Source organism: Tachyglossus aculeatus, chromosome 24 (assembly GCF_015852505.1).
Source record: "Tachyglossus aculeatus isolate mTacAcu1 chromosome 24, mTacAcu1.pri, whole genome shotgun sequence".
NCBI classification, from domain to species: Eukaryota; Metazoa; Chordata; class Mammalia; order Monotremata; family Tachyglossidae; genus Tachyglossus; species Tachyglossus aculeatus.
Genome location: NC_052089.1, coordinates 23,372,716 through 23,395,570, shown reverse-complemented (window position 1 = coordinate 23,395,570; position 22,855 = coordinate 23,372,716). Strand labels below are relative to the sequence as shown.

The 22,855-nt window shown below is 47.3% G+C and overlaps 1 protein-coding gene across 1 annotated transcript; it reads right to left on the bottom strand.

Annotated features, from left to right (window-relative positions):
* Positions 1–3,858: 3,858 nt before the first annotated feature.
* On the bottom strand, positions 3,859–21,780 carry SETD4 (SET domain containing 4). The gene is made up of 10 exons (XM_038766296.1): positions 21,686–21,780; positions 19,284–19,379; positions 18,498–18,535; positions 17,140–17,228; positions 12,972–13,401; positions 10,751–10,925; positions 9,532–9,613; positions 8,840–8,920; positions 6,428–6,551; positions 3,859–4,086 (listed from the first exon to the last, which is right to left on the bottom strand). The coding sequence occupies exons 1-10, from the start codon at positions 21,756–21,758 to the stop codon at positions 3,928–3,930; spliced, it is 1,347 nt and encodes a 448-aa protein (XP_038622224.1). The 5' UTR covers positions 21,759–21,780; the 3' UTR covers positions 3,859–3,927.
* Between the last annotated feature and the right edge of the window lie 1,075 nt (positions 21,781–22,855).

Genomic DNA, 22,855 nt, shown 5'->3' with positions numbered 1-22,855 from the left:
AATCCCGGCTCCGCCAATTGTCGGCCGTGTGACTTTGGGCAAGTCGCTTCACTTCTCTGGGCCTCAGTGACCTCATCTGGAAAATGGGGGGTGAAGACTGTGAGCCCCACATGGGACAACCTGATCACCTTGGATCCCCACCCAGCGCTTAGAACAGTGCTCGGCACATAGTAAGCGCTTAATAAATGCCATTATTATTATTATTATTAGAGTTGAACCCCATGACCTCTGACCCCAAAGCCCATGCTCCTTCCATGGAGCCACGCAGCCTCCCTATGACCCCGTGGGGTTTGATTTCAGACCTGGGCCTCAGAGGCCTCTCCATCCCCCTCATCTTACCTCCTTCCCTTCCCCACAGCACCTGTATATATGTATATATGTTTGTACATATTTATTACTCTATTTATTTATTTATTTTACTTGTACATATCTATTCTATTTATTTTATTTTGTTAGTATGTTTGGTTTTGTTCTCTGTCTCCCCCTTTTAGTCTGTGAGCCCACTGTTGGGTAGGGACCATCTCTATATGTTGCCAACTTGGACTTCCCAAGCGCTTAGTACAGTGCTCTGCACACAGTAAGCACTCAATAAATACAATTGATTGATTGATTGGCCTCATCTGGAAAATGGGGATGAAGACTGTGAGCCCCACATGGGACAACCTGATGACCTTGTTGCTACCCCAGCGCTTAGAACGATGCTTGGCACATAGTAAGCGCTTAACAAATAACCATCATCATCACCTAAGGGCTGAGGATGGTTTCAATCAACCAATCAATCGTATTTATTGAGCGCTTACTGTGTGCAGAGCACTGTACTAAGCCGTTCCGAGGGTTTACAGCACAGGGTCCTTCTAAAGGAACACAGAGTTAGCCACGTGCGTCAGTACAAGCAGCGTGGCTCAGTGGAAAGAGCCCGAGCTTTGGAGTCAGAGGTCGTGGGTTCAAATCCCGGCTCCTCCACTTGTCAGCTGTGTGACTTTGGGCCGGCCACTTCACTTCTCTGGGCCTCAGTTACTTCATCTGTAAAATGGAGATGAAGACTGTGAGCCACCTGTGGGACAACCTGATCACCTTGTAACCTCCCCAGCGCTTAGAACAGTGCTTTGCACATAGTAAGCGCTTAATAAATGCCATTATTATTATTATTATTATTGGGAAGTACAGTGGTTGGCGAGCCGGGGCGCCCCCTCGTGTCCGCCTGGAGAAACTACACCCAGCTCCAACTCCCACTACGCGTTTTGGCTACAGCGCTATGAGGGAATTATTATATTATATATAATTGGCATTTGTTAAGCGCTTACTATGTGCAAAGCACTGTCCTAAGCGCTGGGGAGGATACAGGGTGATCAGGTTGTCCCACGTGGGTCTCACAGTCTTAATCCCCATTTTACAGATGAGGAAACTGAGGCCCAGAGAAGTGAAGTGACTTGCCCAAGATCACACAGCGGACATGTGGCGGAGCCGGGATTCGAACCCATGGCCTCTGGCTCCCAAGCCGGGGCTCTTTCCACTGAGCCACGCTGCTTCTCCAATTAGGCAAATTTTGGTCCCGGCCCCGCGCTGGGGGAAGGAACAGTTCATTCAGTCAGTCAGCCCTATTTATTGAGCGCTTCCTGTGCGCAGAGCGCTTAGTACAACCGTTTGCACACTCAACAGTTTGCAGCGGAGTGCGCCCGTGGTAAGTCCTAAAGCAGCCGGGTTTAATGGAAAGAGCTCAGGCTTGGGACTCAGAGGGCGTGGGTTCTAATTCCGCCTCCGCCCCTTGTCAGCTGTGTGACTTCGGGCAAGTTACTTCACTTCTCTAAGCCTCAGTTCCCTCATCTGGGAAATGGGGATGAGGAGTGTGAGCCCCACGTGGGACAATCTGATCACCTTATTATTATTATTATGGCATTTATTAAGCGCTTACTACGTGCAGAGCACTGTTCTAAGCGCTGGGGAGGTTACAAGGTGATCAGGTTGTCCCATGGGGGACTCACAGTCTTAATCCCCATTTTACAGATGAGGTCACTGAGGCTCAGAGAAGTTAAGTGACTTGCCCAAGGTCACACAGCAGATGAGGCAGAGTCGGGACTCGAACCCATGACCTCTGACTCCAAAGCCCGGGCTCTTTCCACTGAGCCACGCTGCTTTTCGAGGTGGGCACAGGATGACCAGATGGGCCACAGTCCAGCTCCACAGATGCCCCGCGGCCCAGGGAGGAAAATTAATCCGTCTTTATTAAAGTTAGAAACGCACAATTACATTTTTCAATTCCGGCAACAAGTCATCAGGAGACAAAGCAATTTCTAGATTTCCTCGCCCTCCGGCTGTCTCCAGACCAAGTTTCCCCGGGACGTTGAGGCCTTAAGAAGGGAGCACTGTAGACTCTAAGGGCGGGGATGGATGCCACCCATTAAAGTAGCCCCACTGATGCATTTTTCCAACATCCCGCGGTTCCATTTCTCTCCTCTTCCCTTTCCTGACACCCTCTCCGGCGCCGCTGCCATCGCAGACAAGATCGTCGAAAAACGGCAAAACTTCATCCTTGTACTGGGCCCTGCCACTTCCTGCCTTGTTTTGTTGTCCGTCTCCCCCTTCTAGACCGTGAGCCCGTTGTTGGGTAGGGACCGTCTCTCTATGTTGCCAACTTGGACTTCCCAAGCGCTTAGTACAGTGCTCTGCACACAGTAAGCGCTCAATAAATACGATTGAATGAATGAATGAATGAAAAGTCGACTTATTCCCCGGGCGTTGGGCCACCCGCATGTTGGGGGTTGGCTGGGAATGCGTCCATTATATTATGCCGTACTCTCCCAAGCGTTCAGTACAGTGCTCTGCACACGGTAAGTGCTCGATAAATACAACTCACAGCCCTGAGCCAACAGATGGCAATTTTCGCTGCCGTGTCGCGACCCCGGGTCCAAGGCAGAGCAGGATCTATCAATGGTATTTACTGAGCGCCCACCGCGTGATAGCCTACACTAAGCGCTCGGGTGCCTAAGCAGCGTGGCTCAGTGGAAAGAGCACGGGCTTGGGAGTCAAAGGTCAAGGGTTCGAATCCCAGCTCCACCACTTGTCTGCTGTGTGACCTTGGGCAAGCCACTTAACTTCTCTGTGCCTCGGTGACCTCCTCTGTAAAATGGGGATGAAGACTGTGAGCCCCACGTGGGACAACCTGATTACCTTGTATCCCCCCAGTGCTTAGAACAGTGCTGCGCACATAGTAAGCGCTTAACAAATGCCATCATCATTATTATTATTATTATTATAAGAGGACGTACGGCACATTCATTCATTCAATTCAATCGTATTTATTGAGTGCTTCCTGTGTGCACAGCACTGTACTAAGCGCTTAACACTGGCACATTAAATCGACTCTCACCTGCCTGCTTTAGCATTAATTCACTCGCTCCCTCCCTTGAATCAGGAAAGTGGAAAGAGCCCGGGCTTTGGAGTCAGAGGTCATGGGTTTGAATCCCAGCTCTGCCACGTCTGCTGTGTGACCTTGGGCCAGTCACTTCACTTCTCTGAGCCTCAGTTACCTCATCTGTGAAATGGGGTTGACTGTGAGCCCCACGTGGGGCAAGTTGATCACCTTGTATCCCCTCCAGCACTTAGAACAGTGCTTTGCACATAGTAAGCGCTTAACAAATGCCATCATTATTATTATTATTATTATTATGTTTGTATGTATTTATTACTCTATTTATTTATTGTACATATTTATTCTATTTTGTTAATATGCTTTGTGTTGTTCTCTGTCTCCCCCTTCTAGACTGTGAGCCCACTGTTGGGTAGGGACCGTCTCTAGATGTTGCCAACTTGTACTTCCCAAGCGCTTAGTCCAGTGCTCTGCACACAGTAAGCGCTCAATAAATACGATTGAATGAATGAATGAACGTAGCCGACGACTCTACCTACGCCGGAGCTCGTTCCAGGGCATCACCTAAGACCCCCGCGGCCCCTGGGGGCTCGGGCTCTTTGCAAACTTTCCACAACTTCGGCAGACACTTTTAGGATCTCGAGCTCTTCCAACCTCAGCGCTTCGACCAATTCCAGCTGGTTCCGGGGGACCACCTCTTCCCCCTTCATCTGGGAAATCTGGAAGTCAGCAGTCAATCGACACTATTAGTGTCAACAATATAGTAATAAATATTACTGCGTTTGATCACTGTTGATGTTGTTAATATGGGATATTATTATGGGAGCAGCAGCGTGGCTCAGAGGAAAGAGCCCGGGCTTTGGAGTCAGAGGTCAGGGGTTCAAATCCCAGCTCCGCCAATTGTCAGCTGTGTGACTTTGGCCAAGTCACTTCACTTTACTGGGCCTCAGTTCCCTCACTGTAAAATGGGGATTAAGACTGTGAGCCCCCCGTGGGACAATCTGATCACCTTGTAACCTCCCCAGTGCTTAGAACGGTGCTTTGCACATAGTAAGCGCTTAATAAATGCCATTATTATTATTAGTATATTATTGTTAATTATAACAATAATAATGACATAAGAATAATAATGGCATTTGGCATTGCCAGGAGGCTTTCTCAGACTGAGCCCCCTCCTTCCTCTCCCCCTCATCCCCCCACCTTACCTCCTTCCCCTCCCCACAGCACCTGTATATATGTATATATGTTTGTACGTATTTATTACTCTATTTATTTTACTTGTACATATTTATTCTATTTATTTTATTTTGTTAATATGTTTCGTTTTGTCGTCTATCTCCCCCTTCTAGACTGTGAGCCCACTGTTGGGTAGGGACCGTCTCTATATGTTGCCAACTTGGACTTCCCATGCGCTTAGTACAGTTCTGTGCACACAGTAAGCGCTCAATAAATACGACTGAATGAATGAATTCGTTAAGTGCTATATGCCAGGCACTGTACTAAGCACTGGGATGGATACAAACAAATCCAGTTGGACACAGTCCCTGTCCCACGTGGGGCTCACAGTCTAATAATAATAATGATGACGGCATTTGTTAAGCGCTTACTATGTGCCAAGCACCGTTCTAAGCGCTGGGGGGAATACAAGGTCATCAGGTTGTCCCATGTGGGGCTCACATTCTTCATCCCCATTTTACAGATGAGGGAACTGAGGCCCAGAGAAGTGAAGTGACTCGCCCAAAGTCACACAGCTGTCAAGCCCGGGCTCTTTCCTCTGAGCCACGCTGCTTCTCCAAGGGAGAAGGGGGAGAGAGAAGAGGTATCGAAACCCCATTTTACAGTTGGGGGAACTGAGGCAGGGAAGTGAAAGGAGTTGCCCAGGATCATATAGAAGCCAAGCGTACAGCTGGGATGAGAGCCCAGAGCCCAAGTCCTCTGACTCATTCATTCACTCATTCAGTCGTACTTATTGAGCGCTTACTGTGTGCAGAGCACTGGACTAAGCGCTTGGGAAGGACAAGTTGGCAACATAGAGAGACGGTCCCTACCCAACACTGGACTCCCAGACTCACGTCCTTGGAAGCAGCATGGCTTAGTGGAAAGAGCCCGGGCTTGAGAGTCAGAGATCGTGGGTTCTAATCCCGGCTCCGCCACTTGTCAGTTGTGTGACTCGGGGCAAGTCACTTCACTTCTCTGGGCCTCAGTTACCTTACCTTCATTTTACTTGTAAAATGTAAAATGTTACTTCTAGACTGCTCACAGTCTAGAAGGGGGAGACAGACAACAAAACAAAACACGGAGACAGGTGTCAATACCGTCAGAAGAAATAGAATTATGGCTATAGGCACGTCATTAGCAAAATAAATAGAATAATAATAATAATAATAATGGCATTTATTAAGCGCTTACTATGTGCTGTTCTAAGCGCTGGGGGTTTACAAGGTGATCAGGATGACCCCCGCGGGGCTCACAGTCTTCATCCCCATTTTACAGATGGAACTGAAGCCCAGAGAAGTGAAGTGACTTGCCCAAGGTCACACAGCTGACAAGCGGTGGAGTCGGGATTTGAACGCCTGACCTCTGACTCCAAAGCCTGGGCTCTTGCCACTGAACCACACTGCTTCTCTATACTGTACTATACCATACCGTAATATACGACATACTATCCCATTCCCAAGCGCTTAAGCACAGTGCTCTACACAGCGTAAGCGCTCAATAAAAAATTACGACTGAATGAATGAATGAATGATATAGTCCCCAAAGCTATATCTCAGCTCTAGAGAGCGCGGCGCCTGCGCAGTATAGTAAACATGTAAAAATAAAATCCTTTCATTTGACTTGTGTTTACAAGTCAAATAAATACTTTCATTTTACTGGTGTTTACAAGTAAACACAACAAGTGAACTTGTGTTTACAAGTAAAATGAATACTCCTCTCCGCCTTGAAGTGGGGGGTTGCTCAGTGCCCGAACGCCACTCGACCCGAGCCCCCCAAAACAGGGGCGTTCCCTCAAAACCGCCTCGGCAAGGACCGCGTGAGATCAACGACCTCGAGTTTTACCTTCTGGAGCCCGGCTCTGGTCTCTTCCAGGAAATAGCTGCACAGGGTCTCGGCCAGAGCCAGACTCTTCGTTTCATTTGCCTCGGAAATGACTTCGCCGAGGAGCACTCTCTTCCAGTTCGTGCTAGAAACCAAAAATGAGGCGGGGGGAAGAAAGGTAGCGGCGGTTAGAGACCGAAGCATCGGCCCGAAAGGATCAAATAAGGACATGGAGAACGGAGGGATGTGGTTTGTGGAATTCTAACGGGTCCCTGGGAAGGCTTCATGGAGAAAGTGGGCTTTTTGACAGGGAGCGGGGAGGGTGGATATTAAGTATGTGGTGGGGAGGGGGTGACTTAGGAGTTAAGAGAAGCAGCGGGGCTCAGTGGAAAGAGCCCGGGCTTCGGAGTCAGAGGTCATGGGTTCAAATCCCAGCTCCGCCAATTGTCAGCTGTGTGACCTTGGGCAAGTCACTTCACTTCTCCGGGCCTCAGTTACCTCACCTGTAAAATGGGGATTAAGACGGTGAGCCCCCCGTGGGACAATCTGATCACCTTGTATGGGCCTCAGTTACCTCACCTGTAAAATGGGGATTAAGACTGTGAGCCCCCCGTGGGGCAACCTGATCACCTTGTAACCTCCCCAGCGCTTAAAACAGTGCTTTGCACAGAGTAAGTGCTTAATAAATGCCATCATTATCCAGCGCTTAAAACAGTGCTTTGCACATAGTAAGCGCTTAATAAATGCCATTATTACTATTACTACCTAGATGGAGTAGCAAACACAAAGCAGGAGAGAGAAAGAATAACATCGGGGGCTGGGAGTCAGAGGATGTGGGTTCTAATCCCGGCTATGCCACTGGTCTGATGTGTGACCTCGTACAAAACACTTCACTGGGCCGCAGTTTCCTCATCTGTAAAATGGAGTTTCAGTACATATTCTCCCTCCTCTTTTGGACTGTGAGTCCCCCGTGGGACAGGAACTGTACAATCTGATTGTATTGTGCTTAGCCTAGGCTAATAAAGTGCTTCATTCTTTCATTCAATCGTATTTATTGAGTGCTTACTGTGTGCAGAGCACTGAACTAAGCGCTTGGGAAGTACAAGTTGGCAACATATAGAGGCGGTCCCTTCCCAACAACGGGCTCACAGTCTAGAAGGGGGAAACGGACAACAAAACAAAACATGTGGACAGGTGTCAAGTCGTCAGAACAAATAGAATTAAAGCTAGATGCACATCATTAACAAAATGAATAGGATAGTAAATATGTACAAGTAAAATAGAGTAATAAATCTGTACAAACATATACACAGGTGCTGTGGGGAGGGGAAGGAGGTAGGGCGGGGGTGGGGAGGAGGAGAGGAAAAAGGGGGCTGAGTGTGGGAAGGCCTCCTGGAGGAGGTGAGCTCTCAGTAGGGCTTTGAAGGGAGGAAGAGAGCTAGTTTGGCGGATGTGCGGAGGGAGGGCATTCCGGCCCAGGGGGAGGACGTGGGCCGGGGGTCGATGGCGGGACGGGCGAGAACGAGGTACAGTGAGGAGGTGAGCGGTAGAGGAGCGGAGGGTGCGGAGAAATACCATGATTAGTATTATTCTCTGAACCTCACTGTGTGCAGAACTCTGTACTAAGCACTAGAGAGGGTACAATGTAATAGATCTGGCAAACACAATCCCTGCCGGCAAGGAACCTCAGTTTCCTCAACTGTAAATTGGGATTTCCATACCCGTTCTCCCTCCTCCTCAGCCTGTGAGCTGAGGGCCTCCTCAGCAGGGCTGAGTCTGCCCCAATAGTATTACATCTTCGCAGCACTCAGCCCTGAATGAGCACTTAAGTACAACAATTAGGACAGCTTGAATCTACGTAGCACTTTTTATTTCCTTGGGCTATCACTTGAACGATCTCTTTCCATTCCCACACCCTCCCAGCGAGGGAGGGGGAGGCAGGTGCCATCATACATCACACATGTCGTCCCTACACATTTTGGCTAGAACGCGATTACGGAAATGGGGAACGCTCTTTCAAACGAGCGATTGTTCCATGGTATTTTCTGAGCGCTTACTTTGTGTAGAGCACTGTACTACGTGCTTAGCGCTGTCCCTCTGACAATATGAACTGTGTTCTAAAGAGACGGCTTTGTACGAGCCCTGGAAGCTGGAATCGAAACTGTGGTGCTGCCTCTTCCTCCTCCCTTTCCCCGTACCCCCTGCCCAGGAGAAGTCCCGCCCTGCAGGAATACGGGCCAAAAGGACCCCTCTCCTTCCCCGTCGGAACGCCAGGAAGACGATTCCCAGTTAACCAAGTGAAAGGGAAGCGACTGAATTTTAAGACGGCACCAAGGCGGTGTTCCCTTTTCCTTCCCAGTCTGAGCCCGAGAAGAAAGGTAGGAAAACCCTGAGGGCTCTGGGCTCCAGGCAGAGATGGGGTTCCGGACTTACAATTCATCCGCTCCAAGGCGTAGCAGCTTCAGAGCGGTGAGCAGCCGCCAAGACGGCCCATCCCAGCCGAACGTCAAGTTTCTAAAGGGGAAAAGGAGACGCGACAAAAGGAGTGGTCCCTCTGGAGAGCTTCGACACAGTGGCCCGGGGACTTTGGATAGGCAAGACTCTTCCCACTCTACTCTGTTGGTCAGGGGCTTCGACACACAATAAGCGCTCAACAAACACAACACTTGGTATTAATAATAACGACGATGATGATAATAACAATAACGATAATAGACTGGAAAGCGAATCCAGGAATAAACGGGGACTACCCTCGCAGACCAATCCAAAGTCAATCAATCAAGCAACGGAATTGATTGAGGCTTAATGTGTGCAAAGTGTTCTAAACGCTTGGGAAAAGACGATTAAATAATAGAGTTGGTACATACGATCCCGGCCTACAAGTAGCTTACAGTCTCCGGGGGGACGGAGATGCTAAAATAATAACTTGCAGATACAAATCATAAAGGGATGCACTCACGAATCGGGGTGGACTGGGGAGTTGGGAGACTTTCACACTGACGTTCACTGTCATGGGGTCGGGGACGGGGGGGTCGACTCAGAAATAAAGGACAGTTACCTGCGTCCTCTTGCTGACAAACCCCAAGTACAGAGACACCGACGACAAGACAGACAGACCCACTTACTCTAAAAATCCATGCTCCTTTAAAAGGGAAAGCTTCTTGGTCATCTGCTTGTCCCCTGAGGGAAGATGTCTGACCAGCACATCTGCATTTTGAAAGATAGAAGCCATGCATTTTCAGACATTTCCCCCGCACCGTCACTTTCTTCCCAGAGCAATGAGTCCAAGAGGTTTGGTGAGGTCATGGTTGAGGAGGGTGACAACTGGATAGGGGCATGAATTCCCTAGTCCTTAGCCACAGGTCACCATCCTACTAAGCCAATTAAGCAAACATTTATTTATTTTACTTGAACATATCTATTCTATTTTATTTTGTTAGTATGTTTGGTTTTGTTCTCTGTCTCTCCCTTTTAGACTATGAGCCCACTGTTGGGTAGGGACTGTCTCTATATGTTGCCAACTTGTACTTCCCAAGCGCTTAGTACAGTGCTCTGCACACAGTAAGCGCTCAATACGATTGATTGATTGGCTGATTGATCAGAAATCCCCATCTTTAGCGCAATTCAGAAACACCAGAGGCCTTAACGTGTCTGGTATTGGATGTCCCAGACCAACTCAGCTCCAGATTCCCAGCAGTTCTCCAGCCAAAGGACGATCCCGGTTTACTGGGACTAAGCGCTTGGGAAGTACAAGTTGGCGACATATAGAGATGGTCCCTACCCAACAGTGGGCTCACAGTCTAGAAGGGGGAGACAGAGAACAGAACCAAACATATTAACAAAATAAAATAAATAGAATAGATATGTACAAGTAAAATCAATCAATCAATCAATTGTATTTATTGAGCGCTTACTGTGTGCAGAGCACTGGACTAAGCACTTGGGAAGTACAAGTTGGCAACATCTAGAGACGGTCCCTACCCAACAGTGGGCTCACAGTCTAGAAGGGGGAGACAGAGAACAGAACCAAACATATTAACAAAATAAAATAAATAGAATAGATATGTACAAGTAAAATAAATCAATAGAGTAATAATTATGTACAAAGCCCAGGCTCTTTCCACTGAGCCACGCTGCTTAGAACAGTGTTTGACATATCATCATCATCAATCGTATTTATTGAGCACTTACTATGTGCAGAGCACTGTACTAAGCGCTTGGGAAGTACAAATTGGCAACATATAGAGACAGTCCCTACCCAACAGTGGGCTCACAGTCTAAAATATAACAAGCGCGTAACAAATACCATAAAAAACCAAGGGCCGGGACAGATCCGCTTCCTACCTGGAGAGACCACGACATTACTGTGAGGGTTGTTGGAGCAAACGAACCCATATTCCAAGAGGAGCCTCCTGTTATCGTGAGGGCCGTAGCAGATGAGGACTTCCTCATATTTCCGACAGGGCGAAGAGGTTCGGATTTCGTAGCACCTGGTCTCCTGGTTAAAGGCGGCTTCCACCTGTGCGGGGAAGTCGACAGATCAAAGCCTCGCCGGAGGGCCGACGTTTTCCTGGAGACCCGAGGGAGATAGTGTGGCCCACGCTCCCGGCAACTGGCCACCTTCGCTCCACTCTTAGGAGAGTTGATTGTAAAGAGCAGGACACTCAGTTGCCTCTTTCTACTTCGCCTCCCTACTCTCCGACAACCCTCCGATGCCAACCTTCTCCCTTTCGTCTACCTCGCCGCCGGCCTCTCGCCCACGTCCCCCCACTGACCCGGAACGTCCTCCTCCCTCACATCTGCCAACTTGTACTTCCCAAGTGCTTAGTCCAGTGCTCTGCCCACAGTAAGCGCTCCATAAATATGATTGATTGATCTGACGGGCGATTACTCTCCTGGCCTTCAAAGACTTATTCATTCATTCACTCAATTCAGTCATTCAGTTGTATTTATTGAGCGCTTACTGTGTGCAGAGCACTGGACTAAGCGCTTGGGAAGTACAAGTTGGCAACATATAGAGACGGTCCCTCCCCAACGGTGGGCTCACAGTCTAGAAGGGGGAGACAGGGAACAAAACCAAACATATTAACAAAATAAAATAAATAGAATAGATATGTACGATCAATCAATCAATCATTATTATTATCAGCGCTTGTGCTTCGCAGTGTGCAGAGCACTGGACTAAGCGCTTGGGAAGTACAAGTTGGCAACGTAATAATAATAATGACATAATAACATAATGTTAGTATGTTTGGTTTTGTTCTCTGTCTCCCCCTTTTAGACTGTGAGCCCACTGTTGGGTAGGGACTGTCTCTATATGCTGCCAACTTGTACTTCCCAAGCGCTTAGTACAGTGCTCTGCACACAGTAAGCGCTCCATAAATACGATTGATGATGTTGATGATGATGATAATAATGATGGCATTTTTATTAAGCGCTTACTATGTGCAAAGCACTGTTCTAAGCGCTGAGGAGGTTACAAGGTGATCAGGTTGTCCCACGGGGGGCTCACGGTCTTAATTCCCATTTTACAGATGAGGTCACTGAGGACCAGAGAAGTGAAGTGACTTGCCCAGAGTCACACAGCTGACAAGTGGCGGAGTCGGGATTTGAACCCATGACCTCTGACTCTAAAGCCCGGGCTCTTTCCACTGAGCCACGCTGCTTCTCTACATATAGAGATGGTCCCTACCCAACAGCGGGCTCACAGTCTAGAAGGGGGAGACAGACAACAAAACAGGTGTCAAGTCATCAGAATAAAGACAGGTACAGCTAGATGCACATCATTAACAAAATAAATAGAATAGCAAATAGAATATCCCCCCCGGCCCCTGCGTTTAGAACAGTGCTTGGCACACACCAAGAACTTCACAAACACCGTAATTATTTATTAATGATTATTATTAATCGAGAATTATTATCGAGAAGCAGCGTGGCTCAGTGGAAATAGCACGGGCTTTGGAGTCAGGGGTCATGGGTTTGAACCCCGGCTCCGCCACACGTCTGCTGTGTGACCGTGGGCAAGTCACTTCACTTCTCTGATCCTCAGTTTCCTCATCTGTAAAATGGGGATTAAGACTGTGAGCCCCACGTGGGACAACCTGATCACCTAATAATAATAATAATTATTATTATGTATTATTTTTAGACTGTGAGCCCACTGTTGGGTAGGGACTGTCTCTATATGTTGCCAATTTGTACTTCCCAAGCGCTTATAAGGTACAGTGCTCTGCACATAGTAAGCGCTCAATAAATACGATTGATGATAATAATAAATTATTTATTTTACTTGTACATATCTATTCTATTTATTTTATTTCGTTAGTATGTTTGGTTTTGTTCTCTGTCTCCCCCTTCTAGACTGTGAGCCCACTGTTGGGTAGGGACTGTCTATATGTTGCCGACTTGTACTTCCCAAGCGCTTAGTCCAGTGCTCTGCTCATAGTAAGCGCTCAATAAATACGATTGATGATGATCACCTGGTATCCCCCCCCCCGCGCTTAGAACAGTGCTTTGCACATAGTAAGCGCTTAATGAATGCCATTATTATGATGATGCTTCTTACCTGAGCCCCTGAGCCGTGGTTCAGCAGGTCCAGGTACGGAGCCAAGGCGTACACGTCCGCACCGGGCGAGAAGCAGCCCCTCTGGGCGCGCTCCATGTAGACGGTTCTGGTATTGAGGGTGCACCACGCCCAGGCCAGGGCGTCCTGGGTGAACACCTGCTCTACGTCCTCCGAGAACAGGGGCTGCAGGGAGGAGAAGAAGGGCCCGGAGGCCGCCCACAGCTCCCGGACGGCGGCCCTCTGCTCCCGGGCCCGTCTCTCCAAGGGCCGGGGCAGGAGGCCGAGCACGGCCGCGTCCAGGCCGACGGGGCAGGTGTAGGCCCGGGGCAAGACCCCCAGGTACGCCTGCCACGGGGACCGGGCTCCGGCTCGCCTCTCCGCCACCAGAAACGTGCACAGCGCCAGCAGAGGGGACACCGGGGGCCTCCACCTGTTGAGAAATACGGATTGGGGATTTTCAACTGGAAGAACAGAGCTGTTCTCTTAACAAACGCCGTCCTTATGACGATCAGCACTTAGAACATGCTTTGCACATGGTAAGCGCTTAACGAACGCCATCATTATTATTATCGGCGCTTAGAACAGTGCTTTGCACATGGTAAGCGCTTAACGAACGCCATTATTATTATGATGATCAGCGCTTAGAACATGCTTTGCACATGGTAAGCGCTTAACGAACGCCATTATTATTATTATGATCAGCGCTTGGAACATGCTTTGCACATGGTAAGCACTTAACGAACGCCATCATTATTATTATGATCAGCGCTTAGAACATGCTTTGCACATGGTAAGCGCTTAACGAACGCCATCATTATTATTATCGGCGCTTAGAACAGTGCTTTGCACATGGTAAGCGCTTAACGAACGCCATTATTATTATGATGATCAGTGCTTAGAACATGCTTTGCACATGGTAAGCGCTTAACGAACACCATTATTATTATTATGATCAGCGCTTGGAACATGCTTTGCACATGGTAAGCACTTAACGAACGCCATCATTATTATTATGATCAGCGCTTAGAACATGCTTTGCACATGGTAAGTGCTTAACGAACGCCATCATTATTATTATCAGCGCTTAGAACAGTGCTTTGCATATGGTAAGCGCTTAACAAACGCCATTATTATTATTATCAGCGCTAAGAACAGTGCTTTGCACATGGTAAGCGCTTAACAAACGCCATTATTATTATTATGATCAGCGCTTGGAACATGCTTTGCACATGGTAAGCACTTAACGAACGCCATTATTATTATGATGATCAGCGCTTAGAACATGCTTTGCACATGGTAAGCGCTTAACAAACGCCATTATTATTATTATGATCAGCGCTTAGAACATGCTTTGCACAATGGTAAGAACTTAACGAATGCCATCATTTTTATTATCAGCGCTTAGAACAGTGCTTTGCACATGGTAAGTGCTTAACGAACGCCATTATGATTATTATGATCAGCGCTTAGAACATGCTTTGCACATGGTAAGCGCTTAACGAACACCATCATTATTATTATCGGCGCTTAGAGCAGTGCTTTGCACATGGTAAGCGGTTAACGAACACCATCATTATTATTATCAGCACTTAGAACATGCTTTGCACGTGGTAAGCGCTTAACGAACGACATCATTATTATTATCAGTGCTTAGAACAGTGCTTTGCACATAGTAAGCGCTTAACGAACGCCATCATTATTATTATCAGCGCTTAGAACAGTGTTTTGCACATGGCAAGTGCTTAACGAACGCCATCATTATTATTATCGGCACTTAGAACAGTGCTTTGCACATGGTAAGCGCTTAACGAACGCCATTATTATTATTATGATCAGCCCTTGGAACATGCTTTGCACATGGTAAGTGCTTAACGAACACCATCATTATTATTATCAGCGCTTAGAACAGTGATTTGCACATGGTAAGCGTGTAATGAACGCCATTACTATTATTATGATCAGCGCGTAGAACATGCTTTGCACATGGTAAGCGCTTAATGAATGCCATCATTATTATTATCAGAGCTTAGAACAGTGCTTTGCACATGGTAAGCACTTAACGAACGCCTTTATTATTATTATGATCAGCGCGCAGAACAGGCTTTGCACATGGTAAGCGCTTAACGAATGCCATCATTATTATTATCAGCGCTTAGAACAGTGCTTTGCACATGGTAAGCGCTTAACGAACGCCATTATTATTATCAGCGCTTAGAACAGTGTTTTGCACATGGCAAGTGCTTAACGAACGCCATCATTATTATTATCAGCGCTTAGAACAGTGCTTTGCACATGGTAAGCGCTTAACAAACGCCATTATTATTATTATGATCAGCGCTTGGAACATGCTTTGCACATGGTAAGCGCTTGACGAACGCCATCATTATTATTATCGGCGCTTAGGAACAGTGCTTTGCACATGGTAAGCACTTAACGAACGCCATTATTATTATTATGATCAGCGCGTAGAACATGCTTTCCACATGGTAAGCGCTTAACGAACGCCATCATTATTATTATCAGCGCTTAGAACAGTGCTTTGCACAATGGTAAGCGCTTAACGAACACCATCATTATTATTATCAGCACTTAGAACAGTGCTTTGCACATAGTAAGCGCTTAATCAATCAATCAATCAATCGTATTTATGGAGCGCTTACTGTGTGCAGAGCACTGGACTAAGCACTTGGGAAGCACAAGTTGGCAACATCTAGAGCTGGTCCCTACCCAACAGTGGGCTCACAGCCTAGAAGGGGGAGACAGAGAACAAAACATATTAATCAATCAATCAATCGTATTTATTGAGCGCTTACTGTTTGCAGAGCACTGGACTAAGCGCTTGGGAAGTCCAAGTTGGCAACATCTAGAGACGGTCCCTACCCAACAGTGGGCTCACAGTCTAGAGGGGGAGACAGACAACAAAACATATTAACAAAATAAAATAAATAGAATAGATATGTACAAGTAAAATACATAGAGTAATAAATACATACAAACATATATACATATATACAGGTGCTGTGGGGAAGGGAAGGAGGTAAGGCGGGGGGGACAAACGCCATTATTATTATTAATCAATCAATCAATCATCTTTATTGAGCGCTTACTGTGCGCAGAGCACTGTACTAAGCTCTTGGGAAGTACAACTTGGTGCTTAGAACAGTGCTTTGCACATAGTAAGCGCTTAATAAATGCCATTATTATTATTATTATTATTATTACTGAAGCACCTCAGATTATGCCATCTGTAGAGCACATAGTAAGCGCCTAATAAATGCCATCATTATTATTATTTCTATTCCTGCTTTGAGATCAGCAGCCTCCCCTGGTAGCCACCTCTTCCTCAGGTTAAAAACCCAGCTCTTTAGCCTCTCCTCCCAGGAGCCTAGGATCCCTGATTGATTTTCTATTTCAAAGGAAACAGTTCGGCGGAGATAATTTCAAGGAAAACCGCTCGCTATTTCAAGTGCACTTCTGAGCCGAATGCCCCGAAATTCCCGAGAACTGGTGGATTCCCCACCGAACTGGTGGAAAATGAGAATTCAAGGCTGAAAACGAGGAGTCGGGGTCAGTTGAACGCAGACTGTGCGTGACGCAGCTGCAGGAGAAGCAGCGTGGCTCGGTGGAAAGAGCCCGGGCTTTGGAGTCAGAGGTCACGCGTTCAAATCCCGCCACTGCCAACTGTCAGCTGTGTGACTTTGGGCGAGTCACTTCACTTCTCTGGGCCTCAGTTCCCTCAGCTGGAAAATGGGGATTAAAACTGTGAGCCCCCCTGGGACAACCTGATCACCTTGTAACCTCCCCGGTGCTTAGAACAGTGCTCGGCACATAGTAAGCGCTTAACAAATACCATCATTATTATTATCTGGAAATCATCATCATCATCAATCGTATTTATTGAGCGCTTACTATGTGCAGAGCACTGTACTAAGCGCTTGGGAAGTACAAATTGGCAACAAATCGGGAGGGGTTTTTAAATCCCTTCCGCTCTGTCCGGTGGCCAGCCCCCAACTAGCTCCGGGTGAAGGAAAGCCAATGCCCAACCACAACCAAGCACTTAGTCCAGTGCTCTGCACACAGTAAGCGCTCAATAAATACGATTGATTGATTGATTGAATAAATGAACGAAAACCTGCCGCGGAGGGAGTCTGATCGTGCTTTCACTTACTTCCAAATGTAATCCCCCAGCGGGCTCCGAAGGACTGTGTCGGTGGTGAGCAGGCAGGCCTCGGGGAGCGAAATAATCATTTCCCCTGCCTTCCAGGAGAGAAAAGAACACAGATTAAAACCCAATCAATCAACTGATCCATCAGTGGTATTTACTGAGTGCTTACTGTGTGCAGAGCACTGCAGTGAATGCTTGGGAGATTTTACCACATAACAGAGCTGGTAGAAAGGTTCCCTGCCCGCAACGAGTTGACAAGCCCTCGGAAAACCCTGAATCTGGGAGGGTGGCTCGGTTACGGGAATTTCCTTCCACAGGGTCAACGCTGGTGGGAATATCGGCTCAGCCCAAGCTGCCCTTGAATACTACTAATATACTAATGGCATTTATTAAGCGCTCACTTTGTGCGAAGCCCTGTTCTAAGCGCCGGGGTGGATACAAGGTGATCAGGTGGTCCCACGGGGGGCTCACAGTCTTCATCCCCATTTGACAGATGAGGTCACTGAGGCCCAGAGAAGGGAAGTGACTTGCCCAAAGTCACACGGCTGACAAGCGGCGGAGCTGGGATTTGAACCCATGGCCTTCGACTCCGAAGCCCGGGCTCTTTCCACCGAGCCACGCTGTTTCTCTGCTTCTTGAACACCACTGACTTAGACTCCCTCAGCCTTTGTCCCTTCTCCAGTCCCTTCTCCCCCTCCTACCCTCACATACAGACACCCGATCAATCTCTATCCACCTTCATATTCTCCATTTCTTCGGAAACTCACCCGCTCCTCATCTGTAAAATGGGGATTGAGACTGTGAGCCTCATGTGGGACAGGGACTGCGTCCAACCCGATTTGATTGTATCCATCCCAGCATTTAATACGGTGCCTGGTGCACACAGTAAGCTTGTAACAAATACCACAATTATCATTATTCATTCATTCAATCGTATTTATTGAGCGCTTACCGTGTGCAGAGCACTGTATTAAGCGCTTGGGAAGTACAAGTTGGCAACGTACAGAGGCGGTCCCTACCCAACAGCGGGCTCACAGTCTAGGAGGGCATTATTATTACTACTATTATTATCTCAAAAGAGGTAAAGGCGTGGCCCAGTGGAAAGAGCCCGGGCTTTGGAGTCAGAGGTCAGGGGTTCGAATCCCGGCTCCGCCACATGTCTGCTGTGTGACCTGGGGCAAGTCACTTAACTTCTCTGGGCCCTCAGTTCCCTCATCTGTAAAATGGGGATTAAGACTGGGAGCCCCCCGTGGGACAACCTGATCCCCCTGTAACCTCCCCAGCACTTAGAACAGCGCTTTGCACATAGTAAGGGCTTAATAAATGCCATCATTATTATTATTAAAGAAAAAGATTCCTACCTTCAGGGACTTTGTGGCCATCAGCCCTCGGCCTGTACCTGGAAGGGCACGGGGAAGAAAAGTGGTTTCTGTTTTGTTTTGTTGTCCGTCTCCCCCTTCTAGACTGTGAGCCCGTTGTTGGGATGGGACCGTCTCTAGATGTTGCCAGCTTGTCCTTCCCAAGCGCTTAGTCCAGTGCTCTGCACACAGTGAGCGCTCAATAAATACGACTGAATGAATGAATGAAAGTTTAGGGGATGGTGGGCGGTGGCTGTGCTAAGAGAGGGCAGGACAGACTGGCCATTGGCTCCCAGATGTGCCCGCTTTGGTGGGCAGAGTAACCTCTGCCTCACTTCTCTCTCCCTTCCCCTTTCCCCCCAACCTATCCCCGGGGCATCTGAGGAAGACTGTAAACTCCTTCACCGCGTCTTGCCCCCACCAAATGCCTTGCACAGGGCTTGGCACACAGTAAATGCTCAGTAAATACGAGTCAGGAACCCTGGGTTCTAGTCCAGCTCCTCTAAAGACCTGTTGGCCGGCCTTGGACAAGTCTCTTGATGATGATGATGGTATTTGTTCATTCATTCATTCAATTGTGTTTATTGAGCGCTTACTGTGTGCGGAGCACTGGACTAAGCGCTTGGGAAGTACAAGTTGGCAACATATAGAGACGGTCCCTCCCCAACAGCGGGCTCACAGTCTAGAAGGGGGAGACAGACAACAAAACAAAACATATTAGCAAAAATATATATATATATATAGGTCATCAGTGTCTTTTCCGGACGCCGTTCGCTGCAAGCCTCTTACCTGGAAAGCGGGCAGGCCTTAAATTACCGCCGCCGAACCGTCGGCCTTTGAGCCATTTCTTGAGCTCTATGAACTCCAGCTGGTGGCTCTCATTCACTGCCCGGGAATATAAAAAAGGAATGAAAATTCGGACGGTACGACAATCGATCGCCCTTTATTGAGTGCTCACTGTGTGCAGGACACTGGGCTAGACGCCTGGGAGACTACCCGGTAACCGAGTTGGTAGACACGCTCCCTGCCCAAAACAAGCTTAAGGTCTAGAGCGGGGAGAGGAAAGAACCCTTAAAATTCTGAAAAACTCCTTCAGAGAATCGCACGAACCGACCTCGCTGTATCTGGTGTAAATCTGTGAATAACATCAATAATAATTATAATGATGATGGCATTTGTTAAGCGCTTGCTATGTGCGAAGCACCGTTCTAAGCGCTGGGGGGATATAAGGTGATCAGGTTGTCCCACGTGCGATTCATAGTCACAGTCTTATACAGTCTGTATATATGTACATATGTTTGTACGTATTTATTACTCTATTTATTTTACTTGTACATACCTATTCTATTTATTTTATTTTGTTAGTATGTTTGGTTTTGTTCCCTGTCTCCCCCTTCTAGACTGTGAGCCCACTGTTGGGTAGGGACCATCTCTATATGTTGCCAACTTGTACTTCCCAAGCGATTAGTACAGTGCTCTGCACACAGTAAGCGCTCAATAAATATGATTGATTGATTGTACATATCTATTTATTTTATTTTGTTAATATGTTTGGTTTTGTTCCCTGTCTCCCCCTTCTAGACTGTGAGCCCACTGTTGGGTAGGGACTGTCTCTATATGTTGCCAACTTGTACTTCCCAAGCGCTTAGTCCAGTGCTCTGCACACAGTAAGCGCTCAATAAATATGATTGATTGATTGATTGTACATATCTATTCTATTTATTTTATTTTGTTAATATGTTTGGTTTTGTTCTCTGTCTCCCCCTTCTAGACTGTGAGCCCACTGTTGGATAGGGACCGTCTCTATATGTTGCCAACTTGGACTTCCCAAGCGCTTAGTACAGTGCTGTGCACACAGTAAGCGCTCAATAAATATGATTGATTGATTGATCCTCATTTTACAAGAGAGGTAATTGAGGCTCAGGGAAGTGAAGTTGCGTAGGGACTGTCTCTATATGTTCCCAATTTGTACTTCCCAAGCGCTTAGTACAGTGCTCTGAACATAGTAAGCGCTCAATAAATACGATTCATGATGATGATGAAGTGACTTGTCCAAAGTCACACAGCTGACAAGTGGCGGAGGCGGGATTAGAACCCACGACCTCTGACTCCCAAGCCCGGGCTCTTTCCACAGAGCCACGCTAAACACTCTTCCACTACAACAGAAAAGTTATTCTTTGGAGACACACTACAGAGAAAATTCTGCTCTCTAGAGATACCCTACTCCTCGCATTTCTTTTTTCCATAAACCTCTGCCAGCATACACAGAGAAGCAGCGTGGCTCAGTGGAAAGAGTCTGGGCTTTGGAGTCAGAGGTCATGGGTTCAAATCCCGGCTCTGCCAATTGGGCAAGTCATTTAACTTCTCTGTGCCTCAGTTCCCTCATCTGTAAAATGGGGATGAAGACTGTGAGCCCCCCGTGGGACAACCTGATCAACTTCTCTGGGCCTCAGTTCCCTCATCTGTAAAACGGGGATGAAGACTGTGAGCCCCCCGTGGGACAACCTAATCAACTTCTCTGGGCCTCAGTTCCCTCATCTGTAAAATGGGGATGAAGACTGTGAGCCCCCCGTGGGACAACCCGATCACCTTGGAACCTCCCCAGCGCTTAGAACATTCATTCAATCGTATTTATTGAGCGCTTACTGTGTGCGGAGCACTGTACTAAGCGCTTGGAAAGTACAAGTTGGGAACATATAGAGACGGTCCCTACCCAACAGCGGGCTCACAGTTAGAAGGGGGAGACAGACAACAGAACATATTAACAAAATAAACTAAATAGAATAAATACGTACAAATAAAATAAATTTTAGAACAGTGCCTTTGCACATACTAAGCGCTTAATAAATGCCATTATTTAGAGAAGCAGCGTGGCTCAGTGGGAAAGAGCCCGGGCTTTGGAGTCAGAGGGCATGGGTTCAAATCCCGGCTCCGCCAGTTAGCTGTGTGACTTCGGGCACTTCTCTGGGCCTCAGTTCCCTCATCTGTAAAATGGGTATGAAGACTGTGAGCCCCACCGTGGGACAACCTGATCATCTTGTAACCTCTCCAGCGCTTAGAACAGTGCTCTGCACATAGTAAGTGCTTAGTAAATGCCATCATTATTATTATTATTATTATTATACAGTGGTCTCACACACTCGCTACAGTTTTATTTTGCATCCTGGAAACGGAGAGAATCCGAATCCTACCTCCATTTGGTTCCGAAGTTCTATTTCGTTTTCTTTTTCTGCACCGGCTTGTCCTCCCTCTCCCCTTCGACATTGTAGGACGTTTTTTTCTTGTCAGGTTTCCGGCCTGGAATAGGAAAATGAAATGAAGTGGTTAGACACCCACCTGGATACAGAGCTGAAAATCAGGTAATTAGCCACAGTGCCATAAGGGCTCAATGTCTAAGAGAGAGGGAGGAAAGGCCATGATATTTATTATTAATAATAATAATAATGGCATTTATTAAGCGCTTACTATGTGCAGAGCACTGCTCTAAGTGCTGGGGAGGTTACAAGGGTGATCAGGTTGTCCCACGGGGGGGCTCACAGTCTTCATCCCCATTTACAGATGAGGGAACTGAGGTCCAGAGAATAATGATAATAATAATAATGATAGCATTTATTAAGCGCTTACTGTGTGCTAAGCACTGCTCTAAGCACTGGCGAGGTTACAAGGGTGATCAGGTTGTCCCACGGGGGGGCTCACAGTCTTCATCCCCATTTACAGATGAGGGAACTGAGGTCCAGAGAATAATGATAATAATAATAATGATAGCATTTATTAAGCGCTTACTGTGTGCAAAGCACTGCTCTAAGCACTGGCGAGGTTACAAGGGTGATCAGGTTGTCCCACGGGGGGCTCATAGTCTTCATCCCCATTTTACAGATGAGGGAACTGAGGCCCAGAGAATAATGATAATAATAATAATAATGATAGCATTTATTAAGCACTTACTATGTGCAGAGCACTGTTCTAAGCGCTGGGGAGGTTACAAGGTGGATCAGGTTGTCCCACGGGGGGCTCACAGACTTCATTCCCATTTACAGATGAGGGAACTGAGGTCCAGAGAATAATGATAATAATAATAATAATGATAGCATTTATTAAGCGCTTACTGTGTGCAAAGCACTGTTCTAAGCGCTGGCGAGGTTACAAGGGTGATCAGGTTGTCCCACATGGGCTCACAGTCTTCATCCCCATTTTACAGATGAGGGAACTGAGGCCCAGAGAATAATGACAATAATAATAATAGCATTAAGCACTTACTGTGTGCGAAGCCCTGTCCTAAGCGCTGGGGAGGTTACAAGGGTGATTAGGTTGTCCCACGTGGGGCTCACAGTCTCCATCCCCATTTTCCAGATGAGGGAACT

What these genes read in the sequence shown, in the direction of transcription:
- SETD4 (XM_038766296.1), bottom strand. Translation starts at nt 21,758, where the DNA reads ATGTCGAAGGGGAGAGGGAGGACAAGCCGGTGCAGAAAAAGAAAACGA. An exon ending in AACTTCGGAACCAAATGGAG is followed by an intron (nt 19,380 to 21,685) that starts GTAGGATTCGGA and finishes ATTCCCGGGCAG; the next exon opens with TGAATGAGAGCCACCAGCTG. An exon ending in TAATGTCGTGGTCTCTCCAG is followed by an intron (nt 9,614 to 10,750) that starts GTAGGAAGCGGA and finishes TTCAAAATGCAG; the next exon opens with ATGTGCTGGTCAGACATCTT.